Below are 23,722 nucleotides of genomic sequence, written 5' to 3' on the forward strand. Positions count from 1 at the left end.
TGTGTGCCAAGCATTGTATTAAGTGCATTAATAACATTTCCATTTGATCTTCACAAGAATTCTCGGAGGCAGGTGCTATTATTGTTGACATAATTTTACGGTTGTAGAAACTGAAGCCAGCAGAGATTATATGACTTGCCCAGACTCACACAACTAGTAAGTGTCTGAAGCAGGATTTGAACTCATGTCTTCGTGATGCTAGGCAAACTAAGCTCTATCTACTACACTACCGGGGGAACTCCAGCATAATCTTCATAGAAGCATGGCATTTAAGCAGTGTCTGAATTTTTCATTTTCTTATGCTGAATTTTTAAATACTAGGCTCATAATACATAGCTTATCTATTTAATAGAGTAATTAGTACTATATGTATGTATACACACAGAGTCTTACTTATTCTTAAAACAAGCAAAATCTAAATGATTTATGATATTTTTTTCTAAGATTGAATATATGAGATAATATATAGTAGATTTAATATATGAACAACATATTATTTTTAAAAGCAAAACTTCCAATCAAGAAAACAATTTCTGTCTTTAAAGAAAGTTAAAACTTAGATGTCATTTCAGTTTTTTCAAAGGTATAATAGATACCCTACTATGGATGGCAGTAATCCACAAAACTGTAGACCCTAAAAATTTTAATCTTTAATATTAGATTGCATTTAATCTGAATTGAACTTGAATTGAACTGAATAAAAATACAAGGATTTCAGAAATATGACAGAGAAGTTGTAGGCAAATCAAGAATATACCAAAAAATAAAGCAATTTATATGTCAAGTTAAAAAAAAAAAAGAGTAAAAAATTTACAGAGAAAATTGCCTCTGAGAAAAGGAAAATATAATGATCAATCATGTAGAAGAATTCTTTTTGGAATCAGATGATTGCTTAGGTCCTTTTCAAGTCTAAAATTCTATAATTCTATTTTGGTTAATAGATAAAGCACATAAATGGGACTGAAAAGGTGAAATAAATAAAAAAAATATGAAAATTTAATCTTTTAAGGAGAAATGAGAGAATACAATGATTATGGAAAAACAGATGAAAAATAAAGGGAAGTTGAGAAAGAATATGGATAATGCCAGTGGAGCATTTCTATCTAAGGTGGAAGATATATGTGGAAGACATATGAAGAAACTGGAAAAAAAAAGAAACTTAATATGTAATAATACAAACAGTAATTTTGTTCAGTGTTAGAAATGTGAATAGGGATGGATTTGTCTATATGTGAAAAGAACAGTACTGGATTAGTATAAGTAAAAGTAAGATATAGTATGTTCTTTACTGATAAAACAATTGCTAAATAACATCCTGTAAAATAAATACTATACAATAGCCTAAATAACAGAGTAAAAACTAAATTTGACATTTACAACATCGAATAAATGTATTGTATGTCTACTTATACAATATAATTGATGTAAGAATGGATTTAGAACATAAATGAATGAACAATATACTGTTCAAAGGAAAAGCTTTTAAGATAGAGATATTTAAAATGAGGGGCTAGAATAAAACTTCTTATTTTTCAGCAGACTCCACAACATCTGGAATTACAGTCTTGATAATGGGTTAATTTAAATTAGAAAGTATCAAGAAACAAGGGAATTATGTTGAATATACAACTGGAAAAAAAGAATGATATTAAGTTTACACACACACACACACACACACACACACACACATACCAGCCTAAAAGTTATGTTTTAAAAGCAGTATTAACTGAATTGTAAAAAGAATTAGATAACAACACAATAAGATACCTCAACAAACCTAACAAAATATGATGAATCAAAAGGAAGAATAAACAAGACCATAAAATACAATAGGATGAAAAAAGCAGTATCTGATGTATATGTAGAGGGCAATAAATACAAATACTGTGAACTTTAATTCATTTTCATTCTAATACTCAAGGAATTTTATAAATATTTATGTTCTAAAGCATAAGAAACTCAAAAATATATTCAGAAAAGTTTTTATTTGGGAAGATTACTTGGCAATTCTATTGAGGATAGATTGGAGAGGTGTTAAAAACTGCAATATGAGGGGTGGATCCATATTTTGAAGTACCTAAAAGAAGCTTCAATTCATAAAAGGACAATATGGTCCTGGTGATCCTGTTGTTTTCAAATGTAACATTATTAAAAATATTTCTTTCAAATTAATTATAAATCATGAAAAAAAAAACCCATACATGACAGTAGAAAGGATGTATTATATCATTTTAGGCACTGCACAATTGACTATCATTTAGGTAAGCTACATAAATAACTAATTTAAAGATGACCCAATACAGAATGGTAAATCAATAAATGGACTGAATGCAAAATGGTAATGAATTTCCCATGAAAACACAATCAATTTAATAGTCATGAGCTTTTTATTGACTGAACATTGAAAAGACATAATTAGCTCAACAATATATAATTCAACCCCATTCAAAGCATAACTTCACTGAAGCCTAGAAATTCTTTTCCAGCTCAATCCATATGATTTCACAAAAGTCATACAATTCAGCAAGAAAAACCAATAAGTTCTTTTATGTTTTTGTTTGGAGTAATGAATGGTAAATCCAAATAGCAGATAAAGGAAGAAAACACTCAACAGTTGAAAAGAACAATGGCAATTTTAAGCTGTCAGTGGCAAACCATTTCATTAATTCTTTTCAAGAAAGTACTAAGAAATAAATAAGCCAATTTGAAGTGTTATTCAGTTATTTAGAGCACAAAAGGAAATGAGTTAATTTTTTAAAAATCTCACTCTTGTTTGTACGTCTTGAGTGACTAAGATATTTACTACCAAGTGTTTTATGCTTTCAAAAACTATATCACTGAGAAAAATAAATTCTGCAACCTAACCAATAAATTGGGTGAGAGCAGTAACTGGGACTTTCTCTCAATTGACAAAAAGATATTTGAATCACAGCTATTGTAGGGTTTCATTATATTTTGTTCTTTTGTAAATCTAATTTCCTGCATGATACACCTCTCTTTTTTTCTGTATTAGATACTCCTCTAGGAAAACCAAGTGTTACTTAAAGGGGGAAACTTTCAATAAGGGGACAATATGATGTAAATAGGTCATAAAGATACGGTCACATTAATGCAAATCCTAAATTCAAATTATTAGCTTTGATGTTCAATGCTTTTTTCCCTTTATGCAAAATTAAGAGAGAAAAAGAAGGGCTTGCTTTAGTCATTATTTTTGACTGAGCATCATCTCAATCCAGGCCATGTGCCTCTGTCTTCTTTGTTTGAAAGACTTCCCAGAAAAGGCTTTTCATAAGGCATGAATACCCTGAGATGATTCTCAGCTCTATTTATCTAGCCCTAACCCCTTTTCTGAGTTCCAGTCTCTCATCACCAATGACATCTTCGATACCTTGAATTTATTTGTATTAGAGGTATCTTAAAATCAACTTATTTAAAATGGACCTTATCTTTCTTCCCTTTCCAACTCTGCTATTACTGCATTGTTGAAAATGGGACTTTATTTTGAAGAAAGACAAAGAAGACAGAAAATAGAGATGAAGAGGAAAAGAATTCCATGCATAAGAACATCCAGAGAAAATGCAAAAGGAGTCTAGAGATGGGAGAGTCTTTGGGGAAGAGTGTCACTGGATTCACAGAGTATGTAGAGGAGAATAAGGTAATCCCTGCAGATAATAGGAACCACTGGAATAGACTAATATAACTAGTACCAGCATAGGTGACAGATAATGAAAATGCCTCGAGTTGGGAAATGGATTTTTTTTTTTTTTTTAAAGAAAAACAAGTAGGGGTTATGTGCCATTGGTTTGAAGAATATATGGGGATGTGTGTGATAGATTGGACAAATAGGAAAGAGATAGGCTTTGAAAATCAAACAGAGGATTTTATATTTGAATCTCTCCATCAGATTCTAAGTCTCTGGTAGGCAGTCACTATCCTTTTGCCTTGTATTCCTAGAGTGAAGCACAGTTTGTTTTTGTTTTTGTTTTTTTGTTTGTTTTTTGTACATTGTCCTCTACAGTCTGTAACAGCTCTAGGATTTTCTGCAATTTTTTAATTTATTTTTTCTTACTGTACAATTATATTCTATTCCATCACAAGCAACTAGGAAGTATGGTGGATAAAGAATCCAGCCTGGAGTCAAGAAGACCTAAGTTCAAATCATTTCCCAACTCCAGGCAATTTCATTAGCTGTCACCTATGCTGGTACTAGTTATATTAGTCCAATAAACACTCAAGAGTTGTATGACCCTGGACAAATCATTCTACCTCAGTTTTCTCATTTATAAAATGAGAGTATGAATAGCATTTACTTCCCAGGGTTGTTGTGAGAATGAGACTATTTGTAAAAAGCTTTGCATACAAGTGCTATATAAATTCTAGCTGCCATTATTATCATCAATGGATGCTGTATTGGTTATTGTTATTCATATACCACTATTTGTTCAGCCATTTTCTCATTGATAAACATCCACTTTGTTTCTAGTTCTTTCCTACAACTAAGTGTTGTTATAGATACTTTTTAAAAATATATAAATCTATTTCTTTGTAAATACATTTTCAAGAATTGTGGTGTTTTTCTTCTTTAAAATATAATGGTTGTCTCTGGGAGAGTTTCTTGGGGAGGTTTTCTGGAGGCAGTCTTAGTATCAGTTAAAAGTAAATAATCACTCAAAATGCAGCCAGCTGGTAAAAATGCAAATGTTTATTTTCTCCTTCCAAAATAGCCCAGTTAGCTTAGAGGCCCCTCCCTCCCTCCCTCCCTCTCTTTCTCTCTCTCCTCTCAATCTCCCAGAGTGCTCTGTGTCTGTCCCAGCGTGCTCCTCTCCAATCTAATTCAGCTGAACTCTCTCAACTGGGCCTCTGCTTTCTTCTTATATATGAGAGAGAGGGATTATGGGTTTTCTCCCAGTGTGCTCTCTGGCCCTAAGAGCTTCAAGGGAGGTATGAATTCACAAAGTTACATAGTTTACTTTGTGAATCTCCCATACTTGTGAACTCCAATGAGTACTTAAAAACTTCTTGCTTATATGAGTTCTCTAAAAGTGAGAACACAAGCATTGTTTCTATGAGTTCTACTTAGTACCTTGTTTCAAATTCTGGCCCAAAACATCTCTTTGTAAGATCAGATCAATGATACTGAACGATGCTAAATTAGATAATTATTGTCTCTATCAACTCTAATGACTTAACAGTTTGCAAAGATCCCAACAGAGAATATATATATAGTATATGTGGATCTTTTCTTTCATTCTCAAGGGTTATAAGTGTTATTGCTGGATCAAAAGTATATGCATAGTTTAGTGAATTTTAGTATAGTTCCAAAATACTTTCCAAATTAACTGGATAAATTCTAGCTTTCACCAGCAATCTTTTCTTACCTCCCAATCACTAATTGTCATTTTCCTTTTCTATAAATTTTTACCAATTAATTGGGTATGTATGAAGTAGGATGTCAAAATTGTTTCAATTCTAACTTCTCTTACTGTAGGTGATTGGAAGCATTTATACAAAACTACTGATAACTTCAATTTCATCTTTTGAGACCAATCTGTTCAAATATTTTGAACATTTAAATACTGAGAAAATTATTATTTTAAAATACAAACCTTTGAATTAATTGAACACCAAATCCTTATCAGAGGTATTTACTGGAAACATTTTCCTACTTACTTCTTTTTAGCACATTATACCTCTTCCTTTTTAAAGAAGTGGTGAAAAAGAAGGAATGTGATCAACACCAGTGGTTTATAAATGAAGCAATCAATCTGCTACTATTTCACTACCTCTTCTCTATTCTCTGACCTCAAACAGAAATTGTCTTTTAAAATTTTCTTCTATTTAATCCTTCTTTTGGCATATACCTTCCGAAGTTCACTTTCTTGTGTCTATTCTCATTCCAGTATTATCTCCCTCCTCTTTCCCTGTTTCCAACTATTTGATTTTTTTGAGTTTGATGAATTTCTACATCACATTGTATATGATCATAGCAAATATCTCCCATTTAATGAGCTAACTCCTTTTTCAGTTCTCTGGTTTCAATTCCACTCCAGTGCCTCCTCTCATATTCTCCCACAGATTGTCTCACTCCTGCTGAGAGGATACAGAAATCATAATCTCACAATTCCCTCACGGACATAGAGTATACCATTCATTCCCCTTTGATCTCTACCTTCCTCTTCTGATTTCTTAAACTTTTCCTACTCTTAAATTCTTTGCCTGGCATTCAACACCCTTAAAAACCTAGTATTGCCCTATATTTCCAGTCTAATATCAGATTATTTCCTTCTACAATCCTATAACCCAGTGAAAACAATGATTTTCTTCAAAATCCCACTCTTTTCCAAAAAAATTGCGTTTAATTTGTGCTCATCCCCATATAGGAGAGTCTTTTGACCCCTCTTGACTTACTGAATTTCTACCCATCCTTCAAAGTTCAATATGAATATTACCTCCTTTAAAATTATTTTTATAATCTCTCAACAACATAATGACATGGAAGTGGGGGGAGAAGGAAGGAAGGGAGGCCTCCCCCTACCAACAAATACAACAACTAATGTCACATTAAGAAAGGCTAAAGGAGAATGTAAAAAGTTCTCTTACATTCTACTCTTTTCAGAGTATCTCTGAAGTACTGTAGCCACTTTTTGGCATAACATTCAGGGGAGTGTCACTGGAAGCAGCAGCTGAAGGAACAGGGAATATTTATCTTGGAAAAGAAAACCCATAGAGGAAATGATAGTCATCTTTAAGTTTTCAAAAACCTTAAAATATTTAAAGTATTTCTACAAGAGCTATTGGAATTGTTTTGTTTAATCCCAGAAGACAGAAATAAAAATAATGTATAGGATAGAAAGGAAAAACTTACAAATAAACCATACTAGATTTGGAATCATAGAACATAGAGGGAGTAGAAGTTTTCTCTCAGTAGTCTTCAAGAAAAGATTGGCTAATCACTTTTTAAAAAATTTTATTTTTATTTTATTTTATAATAACTTTTTATTGACAGAAACCATGCCAGGGTAATTTTTTAAAAAAATTAAAAATTAAAAATCGGTTCCGATTTTTCCCCTCCCTCCCTCGACTCCCTCCCCTACATGGCAAGCAGTCCTATATATGTTAAATATGTTGCAGTATATCCTAGACACAATATATGTTTGCAGAACCAAACAGTTCTCTTGTTGCACAGGGAGAATTGGATTCAGAAGGTAAAAATAACCCGGGAAGAAAAACAAAAATGCAAATAGTTCACATTCATTTCCCAGGGTTCTTTTTTTTGGATGTAGCTGCTTCTGTCCATCATTTATCAATTGAAACTGAGTTAGGTCTCTTTGACAAAGAAATCCACCTCCATCAGAATACATCCTCACATACATTCATTGTTGAAGTGTATAATGATCTCCTGGTTCTGCTCATTTCACTTACTATCAGTTCATGAAAATCTCTCCAAGCCTCTCTGTATTCATTCTGTTGGTCATTTCTTACAGAACAATAATATTCCATAACATTCATATACCACAATTTATCCAGCCATTCTCCAATTGATGGGCATCCATTCGGTTTCCAGTTTCTAGCCCTACAAACAGGGCTGCCACAAACATTTTGGCACATACAGGTCCCTTTCCCTTCTTTAATATTTCTTTGGGGTATAAGCCCAGAAGTAACACTGCTGGATCAAAGGGTGTGCACAGTTTGATAACTTTTTGGGCATAATTCCAGACTGCTCTCCAGAATGGCTAGATTCGTTCACAACTCCACCAACAATGCACCAGTGTCCCAGTTTTCCCACATCCTCTCCAACATTCATCATTATTTTTTCCTGTCATCTTAGCCAATCTGACAGGTGTGTAGTGGTATCTCAGAGTTGTCTTAATTTGCATTTCTCTGATCAATAGTGATTTGGAACATTCTTTCATATGAGTGGTAATAGTTTTAATTTCATCATTTGAAAATTGCCTGTTCATATCCTTTGACCATTTATCAATTGGAGAATGGCTTGATTTCTTTTTTTTTTTTTAATTTTTATTTAATAATTACTTTATATTGACACTCGTTTCTGTTCCGATTTTTTTTTCCCTCCCTCCCTCCACCCCCTCCCCTAGATGGCAAGCAGTCCTTTATATGTTGGATATGTTGCAGTATATCCTAGATACAATATATGTTTGCAGAACCGAACAGTTCTCTTGTTGCATAGGGAGAATTGGATTCAGAAGGTATAAATAACCCGGGAAGAAAAACAAAAATGCAGATAGTTCACATTCGTTTCCCAGTGTTCTTTCTTTGGGTGTAGCTGCTTTTGTCCATCGTTTATCAATTGAAACTCAGGTCTCTTTGTCAAAGAAATCCACTTCCATCAAAATATGTCCTCATACGATATCATTGTCGAAGTGTATAATGATCTCCTGGTTCTGCTCATTTCACTTAGCATCAGTTCATGTAAGTCTCGCCAGTCCTCTCTGTATTCATCCTGCTGGTCATTTCTTACAGAACAATAATATTCCATAACATTCATATACCACAATTTACCCAGCCATTCTCCAATTGATAGGCATCCATTCATTTTCCAATTTCTAGCCACTATAAACAGGGCTGCTACAAACATTTTGGCACATACAGGTCCCTTTCCCTTCTTTAGTATTTCTTTGGGATATAAGCCCAATAGAAACACTGCTGGATCAAAGGGTATGCACAATTCGATAATTTTTAGGGCATAATTCCAGATTGCTCTCCAGAATGGTTGGATTCGTTCACAGCTCCACCAACAATGCATTAGTGTCCCAGTTTTCCCGCATCCCCTCCAACATTCATCATTATTTTTTCCTGTCATCTTAGCCAATCTGACAGGTGTATAGTAGTATCTCAGAGTTGTCTTAATTTGCATTTCTCTGATCAATAATGATTTGGAACACTCTTTCATATGAGTGGTAATAGTTTCAATTTCATCCTCTGAAAATTGTCTGTTCATATCCTTTGACCATTTATCAATTGGAGAATGGCTTGATTTCTTATAAATTTGAGTCAGTTCTCTATATATTTTGGAAATGAGGCCTTTATCAGAATCTTTGACTGTAAAAATGTTTTCCCATTTATTGCTTCCCTTCTAATCTTGTCTGCATTAGTTCTTTTTGTACAAAGGCTTTTTAATTTGATATAATCAAAATTTTCTATTTTGTGATCAGTAATGGTCTCTACTTCATCTCTGGTCACAAATTTCTTTCTTCTCCACAAGTCTGAGAGATAAACTATCCCATGTTCCTCTAATTTATTTATAATCTTGTTCTTTATGCCTAGATCATGGACCCATTTTGATCTTATCTTGGTATACGGTGTTAAGTGTGGGTTCATGCCTAATTTCTGCCATACTAATTTCCAGTTATCCCAGCAGTTTTTATCAAATAATGAGTTCTTATCCCAAAGGTTAGGATCTTTGGGTTTATCAAACACTAGATTGCTATAGTTGACTATTCTCTCTTGTGAACCTAACCTATTTCACTGATCAACTAATCTATTTCTTAGCCAATACCAAATGGTTTTGGTGACTGCTGCTTTATAATATAATTTTAGATCAGGTACAGCTAGGCCACTTTCATTTGACTTTTTTTTTCATTAATTCCCTTGAGATTCTCGACTTTTTATTGTTCCATATGAATTTTGTTGTTATTTTTTTAGATCATTAAAATATTTTCTTGGAAGTCTGATTGGTATAGCACTAAATAGATTAGGTTAGGGAGTATTGTCATTTTTATTATATTCGCTCAGCCTATCCAAGAGCACTTAATATTTTTCCAATTATTTAAGTCTGACTTTATTTGTGTGGAGACTTTTTTATAATTTTGCTCAAACAATTCCTGACTTTCCTTTGGTAGATAGATTCCCAAATATTTTATGCTGTCCACAGTTATTTTGAATGGAATTTCTCTTTGTATCTCTTGCTGTTGGATTTTGTTGGTGATGTATAAAAATGCTGAGGATTTATGGGGATTTATTTTGTATCCTGCTACTTTGCTAAAGTTATGAATTATTTCTAATAGCTTTTTAGTAGAATCTCTGGGGTTCTCTAGGTATACCATCATATCATCTGCAAAGAGTGATAGTTTGGTTTCCTCATTGCCTACTCTAATTCCTTTAATCTCTTTCTCGACTCTTATTGCAGAGGCTAGTGTTTCTAATACAATACTGAATAATAATGGTGATAGTGGGCAACCTTGCTTCACTCCAGATCTTACTGGGAAAGGTTCCAGTTTTTCCCCATTGCATATGATGCTTACTGATGGTTTTAAATATATGCTCCTGACTATTTTAAGGAAAAGTCCATTTATTCCTATGCTCTCAAGTGTTTTTATTAGAAATGGATGTTGGATTTTATCAAATGCTTTTTCTGCATCTATTGAGATGATCATATGGTTTTTGTTTGGTTGGTTATTAATATAGTTGATTATGCTAATAGTTTTTCTAATATTGAACCAGCCCTGCATTCCTGGTATAAATTCAACTTGGTCATAGTGTATTATCCTGGGAATGATTTTCTGTACTCTTTTTGCTAATATTTTATTTAAGATTTTAGCATCTTTCTCTGTTTTTAACTTACCTCGTTTAGGTATCAGTATCATGTCTGTGTCGTAAAAGGAATTTGGTAGCATTCCTTTAATCCCTATTTTTTCAAATAGTTTATTTAGCATTGGATTTAATTGTTCTTTAAATGTATGGTAGAATTCACATGTAAATCCCTCTGGTCTTGGGGATTTTTTCTTAGGGAGTTGGTTAATAGTTTGTTCTATTTCTTTTTCTGAGATGGGACTGTTTAGGATATTTACTTCTTCCTCTGTTAGTTTGGGCAAGCTGTATTTTTGGAGGTATTCTTCTATTTCATTTAAGTTATCGAATTTATTGACATAAAGTTGTGCAAAGTAACTTCTAATTATTACTCTAATTTCCTCTTTGTTAGTGGCGAGTTCTCCCTTTTCATTTTTAACAGTACCAATTTGATTTTCCTCTTTCCTTTTTTAAATCAGATTTACTAAGGGTATGTCTATTTTGTTGGTTTTTTCATAGAACTAACTCTTAGTTTTATAATTAATTCAATAGTTTTTTTTACTTTCAATTTTATTGATCTCTCCTTTTATTTTTAGAATTTCAAGTTTAGTGTTTGACTGGGGATTTTTAATTTGTTCTTTTTCTAGCATTTTTAGTTGCAAGCCCAATTCATTGACTTTCTCTTTCTCTATTTTATGCAAATAGGCCTCTAGAGATATGAAATTTCCCCTTATTACTGCTTTGGCTGCATCCCATACATTTTGGTATGATGTCTCATTATTATCATTTTCTTGGGTGAAGTTATTAATTATGTCTATGATTTGCTGTTTCACCCAATCATTCTTTAGTATGAGATTATTTAGTTTCCAATTATTTTTTGGTGTACTTTCCCCTGGTTTTTTGTTGAATGTAATTTTCATTGCATCGTGGTCTGAAAAGGATGCATTTACTATTTCTGCCTTACTTCATTTGAGTTTGAGGTTTTTATGTCCTAATATACGGTCAATTTTTGTATAGGTTCCATGACATGCTGAAAAGAAAGTGTACTTCTTTCTGTCTCCATTATGTTTTCTCCAGAGAGTTATCATATCTAATTTTTCTAGTATTCTATTTACCTCTTTGACTTCTTTATTATTTATTTTGTGGTTTGATTTATCTAATTCTGAGAGTGCAAGGTTAAGATCTCTCACTATTATAGTTTTGCTGTCTATTTCTTCTTGCAGCTCTCTTAATTTCTCTCTTAAGAATTTAGATGCTACACCACTTGGTGCATATATGTTTAATATAGATAGTGCTTCATTATCCATGCTACCCTTTAGCAAGATATAGTGCCCTTCCTTATCTCTTTTAATTAGATCAATTTTTGCTTTAGCTTGATCTGAGATCAGGATGGCTACCCCTGCTTTTTTGACTTCACCTGAAGCATAGTCGATTTTGCTCCAATCTTTGACCTTTACTCTGCATGTATCTCCCTGCTTCAGGTGTGTTTCCTGTAAACCACATATTGTAGGATTCTGGCTTTTAATCCATTCTGCTAACCGCTTCCTCTTTATGGGAGAGTTTACCCTGTTCACATTTATGGTTAAAATTACCAATTCTGTATTACTTGCCGTCTTGTTAACCCTTTTTATGCTTTTCTCCCTTCTTTCTCCCTTACCCCCTTCCCAGTATTAAGCTTGTGAGCGCCACTTGCTTCTCACAGCCCTCCCTTTTTAGTATCTCCCCTCCCCCGCCTTAGATTTCCTCCCCCTATCTTACCCCTTTCCCTCTCAGTTCCTGTATTCCCTTCCGCTTAGCTTATTCCTTCCCTTTTCACTTTTCCCTTCTCACTTTTCAATGAGGTGGGAGAAGTTTCACCATAAATGGAATATGTCTAAAATTTTTCTCTTAAAGCCAATTCTGAAGGCAGTAAGATACCCACTATATTCATCCCCCTCCATTCTTTCCCTCAGATATAATAGGTTTCCTTTGCCTCTTCATGAGATGTAGTACCCCCACTTTGCCTTTTTTCTGGTACAATGTCCTTTCCACATCTAGTTTCTAGAACAAGGTATACATGTATTCTTTATACATCTTTACAGCTGAAATATAGTTCCCAAGATTTATTTTTACCTTTTTAGATTTCTCTTGAGTGCTATATTTGCAGATCAAATTTGTCAAGTTCTGGTTTTTTCATCAAAGATAGGTGAAATTTGCTTACTTCGTTGAATGTCTATCTTCTTCCCTGGAAAAAGATGCTCATTCTAGCTGGTTAAGTTATTTTTGGTTGCATGCCAAATTCCTTATCCTTTTGGAATACCATATTCTAGGACCTTCGATCTTTTAATGTGGATGCTGCTAGATCCTGGGTGATCCTTATTGTGGCTCCCCTATATTTGAATTTTTCTAGTTGCCTGCAGTATTTTTTCCTTCGTCTGAGGGTTCTGGCATTTGGCCACTATATTTCTTGGTGTTTTGATTTTAGGATCCCTCTCAGTAGGTGATCGATGAATTCTTTCAATGTCTATTTTTCCCTCTGTTCCTATGACTTCTGGGCAGTTCTCTTTGATAATTTCCTGGAAAATAGTGTCCAGGCTCTTTTTTTCATCATACTTTTCTGGGAGTCCAATAATTCTAAGATTGTCTCTCCTGGATCTATTTTCCAGGTCTGTTGTTTTCCCAAGAAGGTATTTCACCTTCTTTTCCATTGTTTAAATTTTTTGGATTTGCTTGACTGATTCTTCTTGTCTCCTTGAGTCATTCAATTCCATTTGTTCGATTCTGATTTTCAATGAAATATTTTCTTCATTCACTTTTTTAATATCTTTTTCTAATTGTCCAATTGAGTTCTTTTGTTCTATGCAATTTTTTTCCATTTCACCAATTTTATTTTTTTAGAGAGCTATTTTCTGTTTCCAGTTCACTAATCCTATTTTTCAAGGATTTTATTTCTTTATCCAGTCTCTCTTTAAATGAGTGGGATGACTTCTCCAGACTCTTTTGCCAAGCCTCCCTCTCCTTTTCCCATTTATTTCCTAGCTCTCTTGTGAGAGCCTTTTTAATTTCTTCTATGAGGTTCATCTGTGCTGAGGAACAGATGATCTCCTCCTTTGGGGATTCACCTGGAGACAGTCTGTTTTTATTCTCCTCAGGGTTAGAGTCTGCTCTCTATCTTCATAGAAACTGTCAATGTTTAACGTCCTTTTCAATTTTTTGCTCATTTTGTCAGAGAAGAATCAAAGACAAACTAGCAAAAAGAAAAAAAGAAAAAAACCCTAAATGGAGTCTGTTTTTTGGGGCTGGGTGGTGTTACTGAGCTTCCTCTACAGACTGCGGGGGTAGCAGCGAGGTATTGGCAGGACTGTGCTGAGCCTGTGCTCTAAGACTCTGAGAGGGTGCTGAGACACTGTGGGGGAGGGGTGGCCAGGTCCCAAGAGACTCCAGCTGTTCGGGGTTGTATTCTTCACCCCTCCCCCGATGTTTTTAGTTTCTCTGCTGGGCTGCTGGCTTGCTGCTGGAGCAAAGCTTCCCCCTCCCCTCCCCCAGCTGCAGAGATGCTGAGATCACACCCCACCCTGCTCCGGTCTACTTGGCTGCAAGCTGCCTCCCATGCTCTCGCTGCTGCTGCCTGCCCTCAGCCTGCGCCCGATCTAAAATCGTCCCCACCCTCGAGCAAAAACAGACCTTTCTTGGCGAATTTCAAGGATGTCTTCTCTTGGTAACTATTTGTGGGTTTTTTTTCAGTCAAGCATTAATTCAGAGGCTTGTAATGAAATGGATTCTGAGAGAAAACAGCTATGTGCCTCCTCTACACCATCTTGGCCCTGATCACTTCTTAAGAATGCTGTATGGCAGATTTTTATTCAGGTAGGGGTATGTATGTGTAATTCTGATCCCTTGACATTTCCCCCTGAGTCATATATAGCATTTGGTTTTGCAAATGTCCAAAGCACTTAATATAATATTAAATAGTATAGGTATCTGTATTTGTGTCTTATCTTTCTATTAAAGTCTAAGCTTTATGATGGCAAAGATTAGGTATACTTGAACTTTGTAATGTCCAACACCTAGCAGAAGAAGAAAGGTAGGCTCTTAATAGTTGTATCAAAGCCTACATTAATGAACAGATGAAACCAAAATGTAACTAAATTACTTCCTATTCTATAGCTTTTACATTGATGTCAGTTAAGCTTGTCAATGATGTTTCATGGAAATTAGGTAAAAATGACTAAATGGCAAATTAAAAAGAAAAAAGGACTTGGAAAAAAAAAAAACAACTTGATTTAAGCTCACTTCTGATATATCTGTGTTCTTCTCTGATGCTGTTTACTTATAAGGAAATAGGAATAAAAAGTATTTGGACTAACTACTTCACAAGATATTTATATATAAAATTAAGTTAATTTGTCAACTGCCTTTTATTAAAGAACATGATTGGGGCAGCTAGGTGGTGCACTGGATAGAGCACCAGCCCTGAAGTCAGAAAGACCCGAGTTCAAATTTGGCCTCAGATACTTAATACTTCCTAGCTGTGTGCCCCTGGACAAGTCATTTAACCCCAATTGCCTCAGGGAAAAACAAAACAAAACAAAACAAAACAAAAAAAAAAACACAAGATTACTTATTTTCCATTTCATGTTTTCATTTTTAGCCACTCAATCTAAAAAAAAATTATTTTCAAGTAAATATGTGATCCCTAGTTGTTCTAAAAGATAAAAAAGAGAGGCCTCTAAAAGCATTATGAAATAAAATCTATTTTGAAAGGAGGTATAATTATTATTTATACATATACAAACAACCCTGCTGCAAAGTCTACAGAATGGGGGATTGCTAATTTTTAAAAATTATTCAAAAGCAACTCAAATGAAATATAAAATCTGAAATCTAATGTTGCCTCAAATCTCCGCTGTTCTCTTACCCATAGAAATTTTAAACAATATGTTGGCAGTCTTTTAACAAGTAAAGTTTAAGTGCCAGTGTGCTCATAATGGCTTCCAGAACTAAAATTCTTCTATTTCTTCGTGTGTGTGTGTGTATGTGTGTGTGTGTGTGTGTGTGTGTGTGTGTGTGTGTGTGTGTGTGTGTATTGAATTAAGAAAAAAAAATTGGGAAAAAGATGTCAAAATATGATTAGTTTTTTACATTCTTCTGTCTTCTCCATTCTGATATGGGAGAATATTAGCCATTAGGAACCAACCATATGATTAAAATTATGTAGTGAATTCTTTATAAAACAGAATGTATCATGTTGTAAAAGTTATGAGGTCAAGAAATTTATCTGATAATAATAGTGTTCATTAAAGATATTATGTGAAATTTAAAGTGAGATACTTATGATCTTTTCTATACTATACTTGAGAACTGATCTCAAGATGAAAAAGTAATTTAATTAGATAAGTTTTAAAAAACAATTCTGATACTGCTTTTGCTGTGGTCAAGTATCATTTGGGAAAAAAGAAATATTGTATAATTATTTATGAAGTACTCACAATACACTAGTGAACATAATAACCTTTTAAACTTTGGATGCTGAGAGTAGTATTGTTTATGTTTGCAATTAAGTTAGGCATGGGAGAAAAAAAGAAAAAGATATCATAGGGCAAAAATAAAGGAGGGAGACAGAGAAAGGAGTTAGAGCAAGGCTGTCCATGAGATTCTGATGCCTGCCAAAAGTGAATTTCATACATTTCTTCGTGGCTGGAGTATATTTGGATTTTTCTAAAAATAAAGCAATGGAAGGGAAGAAAGGCATGTGGAACACTACCAATTTTTATGAGTAAATTCACAAATTCACTACTAGTACTGTTTTGGATATATACAAGATAGGAATAGAAACATCTAAAGGGATTATTAAGAATGCATTTACTTGTATTAGTGCAAACGATTTAAAAAAAAAAAAGAGGTCTAAAAAGAGAGGAAAAAAGAAGAAACTTGTCTATGAATACCATTCCACATAATATGTAAAGTAGCTACAATGAAGAAAAATAGCAGAAAAGATGCTGAGAAATGCAGAAAAGACAAATTTTAACGAAAGAGCCATCAACAAAACATATGCACTCAACTATCCATATTAAAATACACAAAGTACAGATAGCAAGCAAAGTGAGATAGAAATTAGAAATTACATTAGTGTTTACTAAGAAAAGTTAACATAGGCTAGAGTCTTAAAAACTTAATATTAAAAAAAAAAAGATATTTGGCCTTTTCTTTATTTAGGAGTAATTTCAGCAATAAGATTAAGAAACAGGGATCATTTGTTATAACATATAACTAGAGGTCCTTAAGAGAAAAACATATAATACTACCTTATTTTCCCAAAATTTTCTCAAGGGGACACGTGAATCCATTATTGCCCTCCCACTTCCAATGCCCATCCTACTCATCTTTCAGAGGAGGATCTATAAATTAACAGAAAGAATTATGACACATTACAACTTCCAGATCCAATTAAATATATTTTTAAGCCCTTGAACATTTTAAAATAAATTTAAATTTGGCCACATTATCACAAAGTATAAACCCTTGATTCCATAACACCACCAAGTGTTAGGGAAAGGATTAAGCTAGGACCTTATTAGTTCCACTTTGATGTTGAAATGAAGCAAGGCACTCCTAAGTCAGAGCAGTTAATAAAAAGTTTACTCAGCCTTAACATAGCTAGGACAATCAATGAGGATACAATGGCAACTGGATTCTATAGAAGTGGTGTTTGCCTCCATAAAGAAACAAATCTGTTGAACAGGGGAGGGTATGGTCAATCATGTGATCTTTAGACATTCACCAAGTCAGAAAGACCCAAAGGTGAGGCTTTTTTATTCATTAGTAATGCCAATTAAGGAAAAATATGCTAGGACAGGCCAGCAAGGGAGTGGTAAGAGAAGCCCTGGCGGATATTAATCTTATCACGCTACTGTAAATAAAGCTGACCATTCACATAAGAGTTCTTGATAAATTGATATAAAGGGAAGGCCAGAAATCTTTTTAAAGTGAAGTTTCAAATTGAAACCTCATTTTTCTCTGGTCTTTTGAGAATGTGATAACCATTCATTAATCATTGCAAGCATGGAGAAAGTAAAGATAGGATGGATCTGCCTCTTTGTAAACACTAAAAGGAAAACAGATAGTCATTCTCACAACAGAAAAGACATGACAGTTTATATGCCACAGGAAACTGAAGCAAGCAGGGTTACATAATTTACCCACGGTCATGCCACTTGTAAGTGTCTGAGACTGGATTTCAATTCAGGTTTTCCTGATTCCAGGTCCAGCCCTTTTCCCACTGAGCCACTTATCTATCCCAACATGGACCTCTGAGCATTCAACCAGCATAAAGGAATTGAAGGGATAGTGGCAGAGAAAATGTAAAAGGAAGCTACAAGTATGGAGGAAGACCTGTCAACGGTATCTAGGAAAAGCCCTAACGACTACCCCAAAGTTGGTTGACTCTTTCAGAAACATCAAACAAAGCAATGTTTTAACTCTTTCTTTGGCAGCCACATGCTTACAACTTTTTTTCTTAGACAAAAGGAATAATTTTCAAATAGATTTCTTAGGTTTGGGGTGATGACTTCCTCTCATCATCAGTTTAGTCAGCCAATCTACAAGCATTTCTTAAAAAAGCTTACTATATGTCGGAATTATTCTAAGTGTTAGGGATACACAGAAAGTCAAACACATGGTCACTACCTGCAAAGACCTTACCTATTGGAGGAAGTCATCATGCAAATACTGAACAGAGAAGATTTGGATAAAGCAAAGGGAAGGTTAGCTTAGACTGAAGGCACTAGCCACAATAGGAAGAAGGATTTCAACTGCAGTGAAGGGCAAAGAGTAAGGGAGGGTTGAACGAAGAAAAGTCTTTTGAAAAAGGTGGAATTTGAGGAAAACCTTAAAGAAAGCCAGAGGAGCCTTCTAGTTTTTGGAGGGGTAAGGGAAAGGAGGAGGAGATAGTCAGTGAACCTCATCTCTCATAAATTATATTTTAAGATGCCACATAGATTTCTTGATTTCTAAGTATTGTTTTCAGTATATTTTCTACTAATGTGGAATATTTTAAACCAGGCAAGAATAGCAATAACTTTTTAAAGAGATCTTCAAAATTTCTGAAAACATTTATTTAGGATAAGCATATTTAGGATAACAGAGTAAAGAAAGAGGATTAAATTTATAGTATGGAGGACCTGAATTTGAATTTTGGCTCTGTAAGCTATTATCTGTGTGACCCTTGACAAATCAACTGACTTCTCTGATTTTAAGTTTCCTCATGCATATTGTGAGGTTGTTAAGCTAGATGAACTCTAAAGTTCCTTTAAATTTAAAATATTTATTTCTACTTAAAAATCTGATGGTGCAGCAAATAAGAATTTTTAAGGAAATTGCTTTCAAAGATTTTGTAAGAAGAACTTTTTACAAGATTCCCACCTGATAAATGGATTCAATATGGCTTTACAAAAACAGATACTTATATGGATAAAAAATATACAATCTAAGTTAAAGGTTTTTAAACTGTGAGTTTTGACCGAACATAGGGTCATGTTACTGAATGTGGGGGTAGTGAGAAATTGGTAATAGTAAAAGGTTTCCAAATCCAACAACCAAAAATCAATTCAAAATCAAATGCACAATGAATCTAAAGTGTTTATGGCAGCACCTGTTCATGTTTCATTGTGAGACTTCACTAAAGCTTTGGGTCTGAACAAACAACATGCACACTTTTACCACACATATGCAGAAATAGTGCCAGAAGGACCTTGACTCAGATTTCAGATGGGGTCACATAAAATTTCTCAGGTAAAAAGAGATCCAAGTAGAAAACGTTTAAGAAACTCTTATCTAGGTAACAAGGAACAGATTTTGATTTCAGTTGTTCAAGAATCAAAACTAGCATGGAAAAAATACATAATAAGGACAAAGACAAACAAGGTATTAGTATAACTAAAAGGCAAATCCTTGAATGATGTGAGAATTTACTGATAAGAAGGTAACAAAAGTAACTATAAACACTGAATGATCTCAACTTGAGAGTAAGACCTTATATGACGACTATTTATATTGGATTTAGCTTTTAATTATAAAATAAATGCCTTAGGATTTTACTCCTATTTGACCATTATTTCTCATAACCATTATGGAGATTTTTCCCTTTAATTTTCATGCTCTAGCTATCAGCTGGAAAAAGAGTGAATGGAAAAGTAGGAAATCTACTTTTTTACTCAAAGATCCTAAAACTGATAAAAGAGCACACTCCAAGTCATTTGAAAAACATGTTAATACAAGAACAATTTGTACTGGACCAAATTCTTAACATTACAGCTTCTAGGGATGATCCACATATTTGTAAACAGAAATATTTCTAATCTATGCTGTCACAGAACAAAATCTACTTATTAAGAGAGAGTACAAAATATTCATCAGAAAGCAAAGTACTAAGGAAGTGTAGAAAAGGTTAACCCTTGAGTGGAGAGATTAGAAGAAAAAATAAACCAAAGGATTAAATTCCAGGGATGTGGAAAAGAATCAATTTAATTGTTTAAATGTATTGGGCCTTAAGAAATCATTTACCTCATTCTCAGTTCCCACGTCAAGGGTAACAGGCAGACACTCTTGAGGATTCATCCCTCCACAGGCAGTATACAATGCCAGTTTGCCAACAGGAATGCCCATTCCATTGCAGCCAAGATCACCCAAACCAAGGATCCGTTCTCCATCAGTTACCACAATAGCCTAGAGAGAAAAAGAAACCTATTGCTATAGATAACTATTTGGAAAGTCTAATACATATCATAATGAATGTACATGTAAAGGATCTCTGATGACAAGGAAGGCCTTTAAAATAATAGTCCGAATTCAGTTCAATTAAATTCAAATCAAATTCCTTACCTGGTTTAAATTGTTAAGAAATATCTTAACAATTTAAACCAGGTAAGGAATTTGATTTACTGTATAAAATTATATTATCTCTAGAAGTTTGATTTATTACATTTAAGTAATTATGCAATGAAGTTTTTCAATGGCTAAACCTGTGATAACCAAAGGAACATTCATACAATCATGCTTTGTTTTGTTTTGTTTTTTACAAATACAAACATCTGTTACCATGTGTGAAGTTCATTGCTGTGCTTGACCAACAATGAAGTAGTGGCCATGTAAACATGGTTATAAAGTGTACCTTGAAAGATTCAATGTGACACTGGATAAAGAGGGAAACTCAAAAAAGCAGGAGGAGAAGGAAGAGGAGGAGCAGGAAGGCCATTAGGAAGTGACATGTGGAGTGACTACTGAATGAAACTAGAGATTCTAAGAGACCCAAGTAAGCTGTGAGTGAATCTATCCTAGTTGTAGGGCATAGCCTATGCAAGTACAGAGAGGTAAAAGGTAGAATGTAGAATCTGGAGAAGAATAAAAGTCCTCAGTTTGCCACAGGGGTCCTCAAACTTTTTAAATAGGGGGCCAGTTCACTGTCCCTTAGACTGTTGGAGGGCCGGACTATAGTAAAAACAAAAACTGTTTTGTGGGCCTTTGTGGGCCATAGTTTGAGGACCCCTGGCCTAGAACATGGTAAAATGAAAGAGAGTAATGTGAAATAAGATTAGAAAGAAAGAATGGTGCCACATTATGAAGAGGTTGAACCAATAAGGGAGACTCATCAAAACTTGCCTTGAAGGTGGACTTTTCTTATCCTGCTAAAATAACATCATATGGGCAGTTATTCATAAATAAAGTAAATGTAGATTAAGACAAAATTCATAAAGAAAAGATAAATTTAGGGATAACTAGGTGGTACAGTGGATAAAGCAACAGGAAGGGAAGAAGGGAGAAAAGGAGAAAAGGAGGGAGGGAGGGAAGATATTTCATTAAATTTTACAGAGAAAATAACAAATACTACAGGAAAAACAATATCCTACCTTGACAGTATCTTCAGGCCACGACTTTAGCAATGTAGCAATATGACCTCGGTCATGGATACTGATGAAGAGACCTCTGTTAAAAAAACAAACAAGAGAGAGGAGTTTTCAAATAAATTGAAAAAAAAATGAGAGTATAAATTACATTTCAGTAAAACAATATATATTTCTATTATACATCAAGCATTCAATCATGCTTCTATGTTTGGATTCCCCTTGACTGATGTGGATTACTATAAGCAAAGGAACAAAAAATCATAACTTAGTACCCAAACTTCTGACCAAACTAATCTGGTTCTAAGAAAGCAAATATGTATTATATCTTAATAGTAAGAACTACAAGAGTTTATACTCCATACACCTAACTTTTCTTTAAGGAATGAAGGACATTTCTATATTAAGTCATTAGTGTAGAGATATTTCTTAACAATTTAAACCAGATAAGGAATTTGATTTACTGTATAAAATCATATTATCTCTAGGAGTTTGATCCATTACATTTAAGTAATTGTGCAACAAAGTTTTTCAATGGCTAAACCTGCAATAATCAAAGGAACATTCATATAATCATGTATTTTTTTTTTTTTTACAAATACAAGCATTTGTTAGCATGTGTGAAGTACATTTCCTTGCTTGACTAACAATGAAGCAGTGACCATGTAAACATGAAAAAATTAGTTAAAAAGTATAGCTTGAAAAATTCAATATGACACTGGATAGAGCGTGAAACTCAAAAGAGGAGGAGGAGGAAGAGGAGAAAAAGGAGGAGGAGAAAGAAGAGGAAAAGGAAAAAGAAAGAAAAAGAAGTCTTTACCAATGGGTTAACTTAATGGTGATTAACATTTCTATACTTAGATAAATTAATCCTTAGAAAGCAGACACAATAAATTACAGGAATCATATTCAAAGCCTTTCCAACATATTTGAAACTGCCAGAGCTAATACTCTACTGGCAATGCCTTTGAAAACTCAGAGTTCACTTCCAGGCCATCAATGTTATGCCACAGTTCTCTTTTATTGTCCTGACTCAGTTTTCCTAATTATTCTGACTCACTCTCCCTAAATTGTCCTGCCTCGATTTCTAATTGTTCTGCTCAATCCTGCAAAACCACCCCTCCCTCTTAATCAGAATATTTGATAAGGATAAAAGATCTTATGTTTCAGAATATCAGAATGTCTCTCCCTATCCCAAGCTATCAGAATATCAGATACCATCTTATCAATTTGTAAGTATTTTTAAACTGGCTGATGGTTTTTTCTTTGAAACAGGTTTTCAGAGCCTACTAAAGTAAAGGGCAATAAAACCTTATCTGACTGAAACTGAGGCTGGAGAAAACATTTGATTAGGAATTTTAGGAAATTGTGGGAAATTGTGGGAAATATGCCTTTGCATGCTAGATGTGTTCTGAGTATTCTTTTGGGCAATTGCAGAGCTAGATTTAGTTATCTTTAAGTGTAAGATCTTAAAAAAAACAATAGCTTGTTAAAGAAGTTCTGTTAACTTGCCTGAAAGGGGTCATGTGCCTCTAATTAGGAAAAGAAGGGTCTGACTTTTCTGAAGGTTCCAACTCTGGCCAAAGTTGGAGCTTAGGCAAAGTCCACTGGGAATGATGGCCACGTAGGGTGAGGGGAAGGGGAGACACTATGATGTTTAGTGAAATTCATTATTTGAAATATGATAGGAAAAGCAGTTTTATATTATTGGGAATTTAAAGCTGTATTTGATTAGATTTTAAGTTAAAATATAGGTTGTTAAAACAAAATGTCAGTAGCTTACCTTGGGAGGTGAGGTTTGTATCTCCCTACTTAGATGGTATGTTACTTTCGAGAAGGACTGAGTAATTTGTAAACTATGTTCTGTTGGGTATATTTATAAGTTTTATGAAATCTAGTTCAAAGTTATTTGCAAATCTTAAAGTTTAAAGTTTATTAAAAAAGAGTGATTTAAAGGGACAAGAAAGATTGATTGGCAAAAGCAATTAATACTTTAAATGGAGCATTTAGTTAGAAGGGTTATTGGTTTGGGAGTGTTTAAAATATGTCAGAGAAGGTTTGAGCAAGTAGGCATTAGGGAGGAAAAACACAGAGATGGGACAGGAAGAGACGGTGTGAGAGAAGGAGGAAGAGAGAAGAAAATGGCTTTCCAGAAATAAGGAATAAAAAGGCACAAATCCCTAGTGAATTTGCCATTTCCCAGGGGAAATGTGATACCTCGTGAGGTTGGGGCCTGTCTTTAGCTGGCAGATTGGATCCTGGGGGATATGGCACCCTAAAAAAGTTAGCTGTTGAGAAGTTGGGGTCAGGAAGCA

General features: G+C 34.1%; 1 protein-coding gene across 1 annotated transcript in view; it reads right to left on the reverse strand.

Moving 5' to 3' along the window:
* The window catches only part of ME1 (malic enzyme 1), a 271,605-nt gene that overhangs the window by 117,079 nt on the left and 130,804 nt on the right, over positions 1-23,722 (reverse strand). The window contains exons 4-5 of the mRNA XM_051997329.1: positions 21,414-21,489; positions 20,071-20,232 (exon numbers count right to left, since the gene is read on the reverse strand). Coding sequence (XP_051853289.1) covers positions 20,071-20,232; positions 21,414-21,489 — 238 coding nt within the window. The remainder of the gene's footprint in view (positions 1-20,070; positions 20,233-21,413; positions 21,490-23,722) is intronic.

Source organism: Antechinus flavipes, chromosome 4 (genome assembly GCF_016432865.1).
Source record: "Antechinus flavipes isolate AdamAnt ecotype Samford, QLD, Australia chromosome 4, AdamAnt_v2, whole genome shotgun sequence".
In the NCBI taxonomy this organism is placed as follows: domain Eukaryota; kingdom Metazoa; phylum Chordata; class Mammalia; order Dasyuromorphia; family Dasyuridae; genus Antechinus; species Antechinus flavipes.